The sequence below is a fragment of the Agelaius phoeniceus genome, chromosome 1 (assembly GCF_051311805.1).
Source record: "Agelaius phoeniceus isolate bAgePho1 chromosome 1, bAgePho1.hap1, whole genome shotgun sequence".
In the NCBI taxonomy this organism is placed as follows: Eukaryota; Metazoa; Chordata; class Aves; order Passeriformes; family Icteridae; genus Agelaius; species Agelaius phoeniceus.
In genome coordinates this window covers 133,217,832-133,230,763 of record NC_135265.1, presented here as the reverse complement: position 1 = coordinate 133,230,763, position 12,932 = coordinate 133,217,832, and the positions used below count along the sequence as shown (strand labels likewise).

Below are 12,932 nucleotides of genomic sequence, written 5' to 3'. Positions count from 1 at the left end.
TGACAGCTGCCATCCTGTCTTTTCTACTGCTGGAGAAGAAAGTGCATGTGTCTGCCTGAGCAGTATCAGCAGAACAGTGGACATCCTGCTTGCCATGGATGAGTGAGTAATCGGTGCCAGGGGAGAGGATGCTGCTGCTTTTGAAGCCTCACAGATTTCAGTGAGAAACACCAGAATCTAGACATAGAAGAAACTGAGAAGAATGGTCCTTTCAGTCATATAACCCTAAATGAGAGTAGTAGTCAGGGTGAATGAACCTATGGCAGGAAGAAGCCTGGTAATTACATGCTTGATAAGGACTACATTCACATAGCCTGGATTCCTCATTCCTAGTTGAGATTTAGGGAAACACTGGGTGAATTCCATGTACTGCATTAGAAAGGAATATTTTGCTGCAAGCGAATGTGCCAACTTTGTGGGATCATAGGATAATTTGGGTCAGAAACATCTCTCAAGAGGTCTCAAGTTCAGAAACCTGTCCAAAGCAGGGACAGCTCTGAAGTTAGACTGTGTTACTCTGTGTTTTCTCCAGTCTAATCAAACCCACCAAGGAGAGAGACTACAACCTCTGGGCAACCTGTTCCAATATCTGGCTGTCTTCATGGGAAAAAGGTTTATCCTTATATCCAGGACATAAGGATGTGGTAAATTATTTAATCAGCTTTGTTGTGCCCCAGAGACATCACCAAATAGAATGTGAGCATTAACAACTGAGTAACAGCAGTTATTCGAGGGAAGCTGTTGATGCCAGGAGCACCCAGGGCCATGAATTTCAGCTGTGACCTATAAATGACAACGTAAGCGCTGAAGTCTTTGGTACCAACAAAATTTTGTCATCGTTGCTGAATGCAGAGTCAAAAGAGCAGCAAGCCAATAGATAGTACTTATACTTAATTTCATTCACTGTGATATGGGTCAAAGTGCAGTAGCAACTAACTGACTAACCAAAGAGAAAACAAAGGCAAGAGGAAGGTGTAGCTGCTACAACTCCAGTGCTTTCAAAATCACTTTGCAACAACCAAGAGTCAATAACCACACAGGCTGTTTTATAGCCACAATTATCGAAATCAGACTGGGCAGTGCTGTACTTCTCCCACTTCCCCACAGAGGCTTCTAAGTGGAGCATTAGACAAAAGGTTCAGATCTCAAGTGCTAGGCGAAATTTGATGCAACTGATGCAGGGCAAGCCCCCAAACTATGTCTGTCCTGCCATCTGTCCTGCAAACCCACAATCCCAGAGTCAATCAGTGACAGGAAAAGGGTAAAACCCCAGCAAGACCCAGGCCAACAGCACACCAGAACAGGAGGAACAGTCAGTGCTGCCCACAGTCAGGGTCCACATTTCCACACCCTTTGGTATGCAGTCAGGGATAGCTATTCAAGCCTGTCCTGGTTTTCTCTGCCATGCAACTGCTTTTTCCCATCAGGAAGTTTGTTCCTACTGATAGTTCTCCTGATGGGTCTCTAACAATCTTTCCTCTCATGATGGGACTCCATAATCTGCTTAATCAGTTTCAGTAACCTCTTTCTCTAGGAGTTAGTAAGGGGCATAGAAGCTTATGTACCCTTTTGGGTTTCAGTGTAGATCCTTTGATCTAGAGTGTATAAAACCGCTTTTCCCCAGAGTTGTTCCCATCTTTGTGTTGGTTCAAATCCCACCTCTCTGAAGTGCTGTCTCATCTTCTGTTTCTCTTCCTGGTCAGCTCCAACGTGTCCTGAGGAGTCTTTCATATAGAGCATGACTTGCAGTCCCACATTCCTCTCCGGAGGCAGCTTCCACAGGAAACATCTATTCCTACTCTTTGATCATCAGCCCTCAGCATTAAATGCAGTGGTCAGGTTTGATGGGCTGGCCAGCCCCTCTGCTTCTCTGCTTGTTCCCTCACCATGTTGATCAGCCTCCCACTGCCATCCACAGAAAGCAGTTTTGAATCTGAGCAGACACAGGACACACAGCAGAGCAGCTCTCCTGGCTGGGAAAGCACTGGAACACCCTCACTGTCATGCAGAGCTATCAGGAAAATCAACTGTAACCATGGCCAAAGCTCCAAAATCCAACAGCACCAAAGGGACTCTAACCAAGAAGCAGCCAAACTGCAAGACATCAGGACAAGAGCTGCTGGGGGCTATTCCACCACACAGCAGGTGATAGGAAGCAGCTGCCTGGCATCCAAAATATTGAGCAACCCAGAGCTCAGGTCTCATCCAGTATGACAGTCCTTACAGTTTTAAAGGTTTACTTATGATGAGATGATTCTCCCCCTCTGCTCTGTTTTCCTGAGACCTGGAGTACTAAAGGGGGCCTCCAAGAAGGCTGGAGAGGGACTTTTGACCAGGGTGTGTAATGACAGGACAAGGGGGAATGGCTTTTCCTTTGCTGTGAGGGTGGTGAGGCACTTGAATGGGTTCCCAGGAAAGCTGTGGGTGCCCCATCCCTGTAAGTGTTCAAGTGCAGGTTTGATGGGGCTTTGAGCAGCCTGGTCTAGTGGAAAGTGTCCCTGCCCATGGCAGGGGAGCTGGAACAGGTTGATCCTAAAGGCCCCTTCCAACTCAAACCATTCTGTGATTCTATGACTATCACTTCCAAAAGATCACATTTGGTGTCAATTTATTAATCTCCTCTGCTGATTCACAAGAGCTCAAATAAACTGAACAACTTGTGAAGTTGAAATTACTCATGGAAAATCAGTACTCTATTTAGGTCTACCATTCAAGTTAACTTCTCTCCAATTTGAAACTTTCTAAAGTTTATGAACTTAAAAGTTCATATCCTCTTGGATAACACAAATTCAACTTCTATGTGTCTGCAACCATATTTAAAATTACCGAAGCCAAAATAATTGAGACTTTCAATAACAGATAAGCTAAAGCCATTGCAATAATAAGGCAGATCTGCATTATGCTGGCTGCAAACTTAGGCCACTCCTGCATGAAGACATTCTTCAAAGAGTTATTCATCATTGATATATACCTTACAATAAGGATTTTTGTTATATTCAGGAAGAAGCAGGGAAACCAAAATCCATTTGAAATTCTATTTCTTACAATAATTTGGTAGTTCTGGTAGGGTTTGATCTGCTTTTTCTAGGATAAGGCCTGTTCAGGAACAGCTATCCAGGCAAGACACATGCAGGACATAGGCAGTATTACACTAAAAGACATTTGCCTTAACTTTTACAACAAGACAGAAAACAAAACTATATTCTTCCTTAGATTTCACTAGATTTTTTCCCTGAAAATTTAGTTTTAAATTGAAATAATAGCAGTCCTTTGTATAAGTCTATATTTATTCTTAGTGTCAATAAAACATCTGCATATTTGATCCTGGACACCAGTACTGTTTCAGCCATTCACATCTGATCCATGCTTGTGTGTGCACATGCACAGCACCCAGGCTGAGCATGTTTGCTCTTTAGCCCCAAAGCATCTTTGTTTCACTGCAGATTGGAGAACAGGATCAACACAAACCACATGTGCTGTGAAAGGCTCTCCAGGAACACAGGGGGAAAAGTGAACATAGCGGCTGTGGATCACTTCTAAACCCCTAATGAGGTAGGCAGTTTGATTTCCAGAGATTCTTGACATCTGTGGCCTCTCTTAAAAGGAAAAAAAAAAAAAAAAAGTGGGAGAAGAACAGAAGAACAGATCTACACAAATGCAGATGTGGAAATTTATGTTTCTTATTTCCATCCTACTACCAGTCTGGCACACTTCAGGCTGACTTACTCCTTTTTTGCAGGAATAAGTTTTCTGTGTTCTGTGATCCAGAATCCAGCCACAGCTCAGGTCAGAGCTGACAGCAGCTGCGGAAGTTTGCATCAGAAGCATTGGAGGAAAGCAGCTGTCAAAGCAGCCTCGTGAAAACTAACAACAGAGCAGAACAGCAAGATGGAAAACATAAATGTCTGGTTTTTTGCCTTCCAAAACAATGTAGAGATGAGATATCACACCAGTGGAGCATATCCATGCAGTGACAGTTCAGTATTGCTGGAACAGCAAGTGCCAAAGCTGCCTGTTGGCACCAGGAGAGGATTAGGTACCCCCTCATCCTCCATTTTGCAGGAGAAGCTGGGGATGTACATACATGCATTCAGTCACCTGCTTCAGCCCTGTGTGGTTTGCTCTGGAACACTAAGATTGTCTTGTAAACAAGAAAGGCGTTGCAATGTGGATTTAATAACCCAAATTTGCACTTTAACTGTGAGCCCATGCTCCTGTAGATTTAAGCCTTGAAACTAGGACAATTGTTGTGATGTGGGTAGAATAAGCCCCAATCTCTTATGGTAAAATGCTTAGAGCAGTAAATATTTACTATTAAGCTAGCCAGGATCCATTTCCTCTAATTAAAACATTTTTATCCTGGTGCTGTTTCATCCCTTACCACCAAATGAAAAATGTATTGAAGTCAGCACTGCTCCTGAAAGTGATCCCATTGAGCTGGAAGACTACAACTTCCCTGGACTGTAAAATCAATCAGAGATCATCTCCTGAGGGGCAGCTGATGATACAAGCCCCATAGTGTGCCAGGGAGCAGTGAAGTTCCTTGGATAAGGACTGAAGTACCTACATGGGAGGAAAATGAAAGCAGGTCCATTTTTTCTTGAATTTACCACTTGGCTTCCAAGCTCAAAGCTCCAGCAGGATTTTTTTGCCCCTAGCTTTAAATTTGTTGCTGCTATAAAAGATGTTCTTGGGGTTGGAATTGAACATATTAAACTTCTTCATATAGCTCAGGAGCTTAGAGCCTATCCTTGCACCTCTTCATGAATGAAGTCCTGCCAAGTCAGTAACTACAAGCAGGACACAGAGACACGGTGTTTTTTACAATTTCTTTTGATTGCTCATGTCCTACCCAATGCCTGCAGTAATGAAGAGCACCCTTAGCTGGCTGTATTACTCCACCAGACACCACCATATTATATAATGGGAAGCAAAAATAATACAATTTAAATACAGGATATTGCATAAGGAACAGCTAATGCTGCACGCCTCTGAATTTATGGTGCCTGATTTCCTGTAGCTTCCTCTGCTGTGGAGTTTACAGTGTTTACTAATGCAGCTCGGGCACACTGCAGCCTTCCTCTCTCTATGGGCACCAATTCTTTTCCAGCAGCTGCCTTTTGCCAAGGAAATTGCATAATGGCAGTTCTGCAGCTTTGACAAAGGTGACTGAGGTTAGTCACACAGCTAAAACATAATTTTTGTAAGAGAAAAAGTGAACCAAACTCATTGACTCAGGAAATGAGTGTGCTGATGTCATTTTTGTGTCCCCCCAAAGGCGTTTATGTACTTTTTGTACCACTTTAAGTGGTATTTCCCAGCTACTTCTAAAAAAAAAAACAGGAGGAAATTCCCATAGAAGTTGAAAATAATTTTTCTGTTAACTTCATCTGTTTATTTCATTGCAGCTAGGATTTCTCCTCTGATTTCTGCCCTATGCAGAAATTCAGTACAAACTGAAGATGGACACTTGTAACTTGCCCTCCAATTCACACTGCAAGGTTTGTAAGGAGTTAACCAGATTGTGGCCACCAAGAAGTGAGTGAGTGACAATACTTGAAAGTCAAGTGAACAAACACATCAAAAGCACCCACCAAAAAGCAACTGAAGAGAACAAAGCTACTTGATATTTGGGAAGAGAAATATGACATGAACAAAAGACATGTAAAAGTGAAATACTTCAACCACAACTGAAAAAAATGGCCTGGCTAAGGCAGGGAATGCAAGGTGAAGAGACAAAAATCATGGAGTCAGGGACTAGGAGGGAACGAGAAACGTTTTTTATATGGAGCTGGAGGAGAAGTCACCAACACTGGGACTGGCCTCAGCTGACCAGAACTTGAATTGTGCATTAACCAGCATAGATCCTTCTTCTCCCTTCTGCCTTCCATGAGATGCACTTGCTATTTGCTTGAAAGGCTTTTTTTAAACCTCATTTTAAGGACTTAGGGTGGAGTTCCTACTTTCCCACCATGTTTATCATGCCAAGTTCCATGCCAATGTAATTTTTACAGTAAATTCTAAGTGCTGGTACAATAAACAGTAGTGAGCTACAAGGGATATGGGTCACATGAGGGAAATAGCAGACAAAAATCATTCTACCTGCCAGACTTCTGGCTAAATTGAGGTACTTTTAAGAGCTCAGGGAACGTGGGAGTAAAAAGAACAAGATATAACTGGGATGCAACGCTGAGTTTTGGGCAGTCAGGAAAACAGTTGTCCAGTCATATAGAGAAAGCTCAGGAGGAGTTAAGCAGCAATGTAAACCACAAATGAAAAATCTGTGGCATCCCAGTGCCATGCTAGTGCAACACCACAGAGAGGCACATTGAAAGATGAGGTTGTGAACCTTCAGTGCATTTGTTTACAACATTATTTAAAATCAAGTTTACCCTCAAAACATATAGCCCCTGTAGATATAATGAAATTAGATTTCTTTCCCAATGCATTGAAATGTTACTTGTTACAAAAATTGAAATGGTTTACTTTTGATTCAACAGTTCATGTCATCCACTGCAAAATCTGTGTGTTTTGAACAATTTTTTTCTTCACGGTACAGGAAAAAAAAAGAGATAAAACCAGCTAAATGCCTATCATGAAAATACAATTTTATTCCAAATTTAAACCTGGAAGTAAACTTACATTTTCACTCATGAATGAAGAAAGTTTAAGCATACAGTAAAGGCCAAATATATTTCCTTTATTTTCTCTAGAAACCAAAAGCTGGGATTTGAGGGCTGGCACAGACTTAAAATAATAAAGAAACCCCACCTCTGAAACACAGATTTATAAAAGCTAGAAAAAATATTATTTTCCAGGTCAACACTTGCTTGGGAAACAAAGCAGATGATGACTTTCATACCACAGTTTGTATGCTTGCATAGTAGCACAAGGCAAAGAAAAGGAGACTTTGCAACAAATCAGTGGAAACCTTCTGGCAATACTTCAATTGGTCCAACACCTTTTAAAATGTGTCTTCCAAAACGAGCCATGTTTGATCCGTTCCCTGATGAAGGAGTGACGTGTTCTGTATTTTGAAGAAGACAAAGACTTCTGTGGAAGATGTAAGTGACAAAGATGTGTCGGTGAGTTATGCAAGTTATCTGAAACAAGGGCCAAAATTCCTTTTACTGAATCATCACACACTCTGCATATTAGCTTCCTATAACCCTGTTCATATATACATCTCCCAGCCTTGCACAAAGGAGAAAGTAAAAGCTATTTTAGAAGTAATTTAGGAAGCTTAAAAACCAGCCAGTCACAGTGAAATTTATTAGCATCTTTTCTACGCCTCACTTCAACTGCCACTTTATTGAAAAGTGTTATTCTAGTAAAATCCTTAAAAGGAATGTCTCGAGGCTTTCAATGACTACAAAGGACACTTGTAAAGTTAGCTGTTCTCATTAGTATACAGGGGCTAGGGTTTGGGGAGGAGGAAGGGGGGGAGGGAAAGGAGATGCAAAATCGATGCATAATTATCAGTGGCAAAAAGTTCAAGTCAAACTCGCCAGCTTTCAGAATTCCAGCTGACCCCCACCCATATATTTTTAACCATAATTAACTATTCAGGCTCCACCAGCTATGCCCAGCTTTTAGCATGTTTCCTCCAGCTTTTTTTAGTAATTAAACTACTCATCCCAGGGTTCAAATTCAGCATCTACACAGCAAATACCTACCTCCCTGAGCATCTAAAGGACAAATACAAGAATAACTAGTTCTTCAATTGTGGCTAGTGGTTATATTCTTTGTATCTGCTGTTGAACTTTTTTTCCTGGAGAAAGAAACAAGAAAATTGCAAATAAAAATTCATTTGAAGGATAACCTACACAGTACATTATTGTATTAGAGAGCAAGAACTAATGGCAGATCTGAATCTTTTCCAAGTTGTGCAAAATGCCACGAAAGCAGCCCAAGTTATGAGAAAAAGGACTTCAGATGTTAGTAATTAAGGAGGTTCTAAAATGCACTGAACTTTTTTTTTTTTTTGCATTTTACATGCTTTGATATGGAAAAACTGCATTCAACTTATAAATTAGTCTAGATAAAGCTAATAATAACAACACATACTGGTCCTAATGCAAGAGGAATTCAATGAGACATCATAAAATGCTTCAGCATCAGTTTCTAGTAGCAGCTGTGGCAGAGAAAGAAATCTAAAATATTTTGTGGATTTAATGTATTCATAAAAGAACTAATCACACAAGTAAACATAGCTGCTCAAATTGCTCTCTTGGACAAAGGCAAACATCTTCCATTTTCTTTCATGTGGGATTGCTACCTTCTTCAAAGGAGAAGCTTTTACCTCAAATTGAGTGGGGGTTGGGAGATTGTTAAGCTCCAGTCTGCCTGATGTGCTCAGTTCTCATCTTGAAGCTCAATGACTCCTAAAAACCCAACACAGGATTTTACAAAGGAAGCTATTCATAATAGGTATTCAAACTTAATGACCAGCATCGAATTATCAAATTCTGGTTTACAGATTTAAAAAAAAAAAATTGATTGCTGCCTAGACCTTTTCTCGAGTCTTTTTCCCCCCTCTATCCTCAGAGAAAGAAAAAAAAAAATTAATCAAAACAACCCGAACAAGTGACCAACACAAACCACGTTCCTTCCCCAGTACAAAATGTCTAATTTTTGTTTCGGTATGATTTGACTTATAAATTCCAACAGCCACATTCTGGGCTGCTCAAGGGGCGTCTCATGGCTCACGAATGAACGCTGCTGGCAAACAAAGGGGCTCAGTTGCATCTCTGTGCATTAATAACCGGTGTCCCACTGCATCAGACTATGCGGATTGTTGTGGGGATTTTTTTTTTTTTTTGCTTGCAAAATGGAGATCTTACAACCGAAAGAAGACCAAGGGGGAACGAGCCTACACAGTTTTGTTCTCAGGAACCAGAATTCATTTCCCCTTAACAATGAGACACAGACCCAAAAATAAAAACAAGACCACGTTTATTCAATACAGACAGGTTAATTAAGACAGTAAGTCCTGTAAATCAGGAACACATTTCAAACGCTCCGGTACGAAGTGCATATATTTAAAATCAACAGCTGCATCTTGTACTTGAGCCATTGAGTTTGTCAGGGAAGGGTGGATTCAGGGTTTTTCTTTTTGGTAGAAAAAACTTGTTTCGGCTACCTTATGTGAACAATGCATCTCAGGCTCCATTCACTCATTTGTTATTAAGTCCAGCTGCCTTCCAGCTTTGATATTCACATTTTTTAAAACTGCTTCATACAGTCACAACGAGAAATAATAACAATAAACGTTAAAATAACAACAAATAAACCCCCAACAAAAAACCAAACCAGCCCGGGAGGGGAAAGGAAACACCTCCCGCCGGGGTCAGCGAGGATTATTGCAAATGGCTCCTGGGAGACGGAGCAGCTCCGCGGCAGCGGGGACCGGCGGCGGGGGGGTCCGCGGCCCCGGCCGGGCTGCCCCGGCGGGGGGAGGAGAAGGAGGAGCTCCCGGGGAAGGCAGACGAGGGAGGGGGGCACAACAACAGCTCGGGGCGGGCGGCGTGCGGCTCGGGGCTCCACGGGCTCCGCGCCGCGGGTGACCTTGGGGCGGGGGGGCTCGGGCACCCTCCCGCCCGAACCGGCACCGGCCGGGGGGGCCCCGCCGCCGGGACACACTTACATCCTGGCGGAGCCCGCACCGCGCTCCCGCGGCCCGCCCGGCGGGGGCTCCGCCGCCGCGCTCCTTCGCCCCGGTCACCGCCGCCGCTCGTCCCCGCCGGCTACTGCAGGGGCTGCACCGCCGCCGCCGCCGCCTCGCCGTCCGCGCCGCCGCTCCCCGCCGAGGTGCTGCCGCTGCCGCTGGAGGCCGCGGATGCCGCCGCTGCCGCCGCCGCCGCCGCCAGTTGCAGCCGCCGGACGGCTTCTTTGATGAGGTTGCCGGAAAGGATGAGCTGCTGCAGGAGCCGGTGTGGGTCCTCCTCCTCCGCCGGCCCGTCGCCCGGCCCCGGCGGAGGCTGCTTCCTCCGGCGGGCGGCGCTCCGCAGCCAGCCCCGTCCGCACAGCTGCTTGGTCACCCGCTGCTGCCCGCTCCGGTCCGGCCGCGGAGGCTCAACGTGTTGCGAGTGGGCTTGCGGCGGGGCCGGTCCCCGCGGCGCCAGCAGCCCGGCCCCAGCGCCGCTGCAGCACCGCGGCGAGTAGGGAGCGGCGCGGTCGCGGGCGCTGCCCGGCCCCAGGTGCTTGGGGGCGCGGGGCGGCGGCGGCGCCCGCTGGGCGCTCAGCTGCAGCACCTCGCCCAGCTTGGCCACCAGCGCGTCCACCTCCTTAGAGCCCGCCTGTCCCACGGCGACCGGGCGCTCCAGCAGCAGGAAGCGCTCGCCCGGGCGGCACGGCATCTCTGCCGGGTCCCCGCCGTGCCGCAGCCGCCGCAGCGGGACCGGGGCCGCCGCCCGCCCGCCGCCCCGCGCGCGCGCGAGCACACGCGGCTCCGGCGCTGCGGTCGCGGCTGGAGCTCGGCCCGCTGGCGTTGGTTTGTAAACAATGGGTGACGCGCGCACCCGGGCGCCTCCCACTGCGCCGGCCGGGGGGGGGAAGGGGGGCGGCCCTCCGGACCAACCGCTCGCCGGCCGCTCCCGGGGCCGATACCCCGCGCGGAGAGGGCTCGGCCAACAGCGCGGGGGCGGCTGCCGTCGGCTGGGCGAGGCCGCCCCGCGACCACCGAGTGCGACGACGCCTGTCCCGTCCCCTTCCCCCCCCCGTCTGCGCGCCGCGTGGACCGGCCCGCTTTCAAACCCCGCACCTCGGGTCTCGGGGGCGGGGCCGCTGTGATTGGCAGGAGGGGGCGGGGCGCGCGGCGGAGGGTCCCGCGCCGCCTCGGGACGATCGCTTGGAGGGGGCACGTGGGGCACGGGGGAGCGCGAGCGGCGCCCGGTGAGGGCCCGGTGAGCGCCCGGTGAGGGCCCGGCCGGCGCCGCTCCCGCCCCGCCGTTAACGGCCCCGGGGCGCCGGTGCGGGCGCGCGCCGGTGCCCCCGTGAGCGCCCGGCGGTTGCGCGCGTGCGGCTCTCCCGCGGTACCTCGTGCCTGGAAGCGGAGCTGGCGCTTCCCAGCGGAGCGCGACCGGCCCGCGCCGGGAGCGGCCGCGGCTCTGCGGGTAGTCCCCATTAGCCTGCGCCGTCTCCCGCACGGTTCTGTGCCGGGATCGCAGCGCGTTCGTTCCGCAGCGCCCGGCTCTGACCGCTCGGCTCGCGTCTCTGCCCTGCTTGCTGTGCCCGCTGTGTGCCCGCAGCCGGCAGCGCTTTGGTTCGGGGTTTAGTTCCTTGACACAGAAATGCCTTCGGAGCCTTCCTTTGTATTTGCACACGTGCAGCAACTCTGTGCAGGTGTTCCGTCGGGATTTCTCTCAGCCTGTGGTTTACTTCATCACCTGCATCAAGGCTCTGCCCTGTCTCTTCATGTCCCAGTCCCATTCCTTCCCTTGCTTCTGTCACTGCATCATTCAAGCAGAGACTGAAATTTCTATGATGAGCCTTAGAAAAGGTTTTCTGGGTGTTAGAACTCTGGGGACGTAGTCCAGAACACGCTTATTCACGTGACGGGGCATGCGGTCGGTTCCGCTGGGAGCAGCTTGTAAAGTGTGAGTTGCTCATACACATAACTGCTCTCACCACTGTGCCCTTGATTAATCAGTAAGCGGTTGGCAAAGGAGAGGCCGTGTCCTTTGGTCCGTTTGTCCTCATGTCCTCCTGAGCTACTTCCACTCGCTGTGGAGAGCAGGAGACCCTGTGCATCACTGCGCGTGTTTGTGAGCGTGCCTGCTGTCTGCACATGGTACTGGTCCCTCCAGCCTGGGCGTCCAAGCCCATTGCTACATCCCCTGCCAGGATTTGTATCGCTGGGCGTAAATCATGTTACCTAGCTGCATATTATTTATTCATGTGCGTACTTAAGATACCAAGATTTTCTTAATTTCAGCACCATTTTGGTAACTGTCAATTAAAACTCTGATCGCATTTTTCTACCGATGATAAAAAAGTGAGATTTTGTTGCCTCCTGCCTGCTCCCAAATATTTTTAAGAAAACACTTTCACCTTTTTTCCTTATTTATGCGGTAGCTATTCAAAAGCAATAGAAGCAGGCCAACATAGATGCAGTGGATGGATCTACTTCAACTCAAGGGAGATCTATATTCAGATCACTTCTGAGTAGGTAATCTGGTATTCTATACAAGCAAAACTGCAATAAACCAGTACAGCTTATTCCAGCCTTTTCTTCTCCCACAAAAGCAAAATAAGCGATACCAGCAAAAGCTCAGTGCTGCTTGTGATTACATCTACACCTGGGGCTTTCATGAGCCCGGGAATGATAATCACAAATCGTGCTTCACTGCATCCCTAACCAACGGCAGTGCTGGGAAAAGCTTGCAGGATCCTGCAGATCAGTGCCACAGATAGGGAGGGAAGAGCGCAGTCATTAGCAGAATCCTGATGTCCTCAGATCTTTTTAAATGCAAAATTTTAGTGGTCACTCGTTGACAATGGACTGAGTATCTGCTGAGGGTTTTAGGACTAAACATACTGCAAATGTTTACACTGAATGCTATTGATCAGGTTACCAGCTGAACAAAATGAGATTTGTGGACATTCAGGAGAAGAGTGTTTCAGATTGTCCTAGAGGAACTGGGAATCTCAGCCATTACTTAGGCACTATCTGCTCTTTTCACTGGATGAGAGAAAAGCTAAAATGCTGGAGAAGATCATATATCCTATATCTGTGGTTCTCCCTCAAAGATTTGTTTATGTGGGAAAACTGTACCAAAGAGGGCTCAATATGAATTTACATCATAATCGTATCTGTGGAATGGATCTCAGTCTGTCAGCACCCAGAGACCTTTCTGGGACTAAACCCCAGTCCATGCTAGGGCCAGATCCAAACTGTCTGCAGCCATTGTCGGGTGTTCCTGGCAGAAACA

At 47.3% G+C, this 12,932-nt stretch overlaps 1 protein-coding gene and 1 long non-coding RNA gene across 2 annotated transcripts; both read right to left on the bottom strand.

Annotated features, from left to right (window-relative positions):
- Nucleotides 1–6,587: 6,587 nt before the first annotated feature.
- Nucleotides 6,588–11,174, bottom strand: LOC143695455 (uncharacterized). Its single transcript, XR_013184660.1, has 2 exons — nt 11,038–11,174; nt 6,588–8,384 (listed from the first exon to the last, which is right to left on the bottom strand). It is a non-coding gene; the product is annotated as an uncharacterized LOC143695455 (long non-coding RNA).
- LOC129121230 (GSK-3-binding protein-like) lies at nt 8,939–10,699 on the bottom strand. The gene has a single exon (XM_054634342.2). It carries the CDS (start codon nt 10,356–10,358, stop codon nt 9,747–9,749), a length of 612 nt encoding a protein of 203 aa, XP_054490317.1. The 5' UTR covers nt 10,359–10,699; the 3' UTR covers nt 8,939–9,746.
- Nucleotides 11,175–12,932: the final 1,758 nt, after the last annotated feature.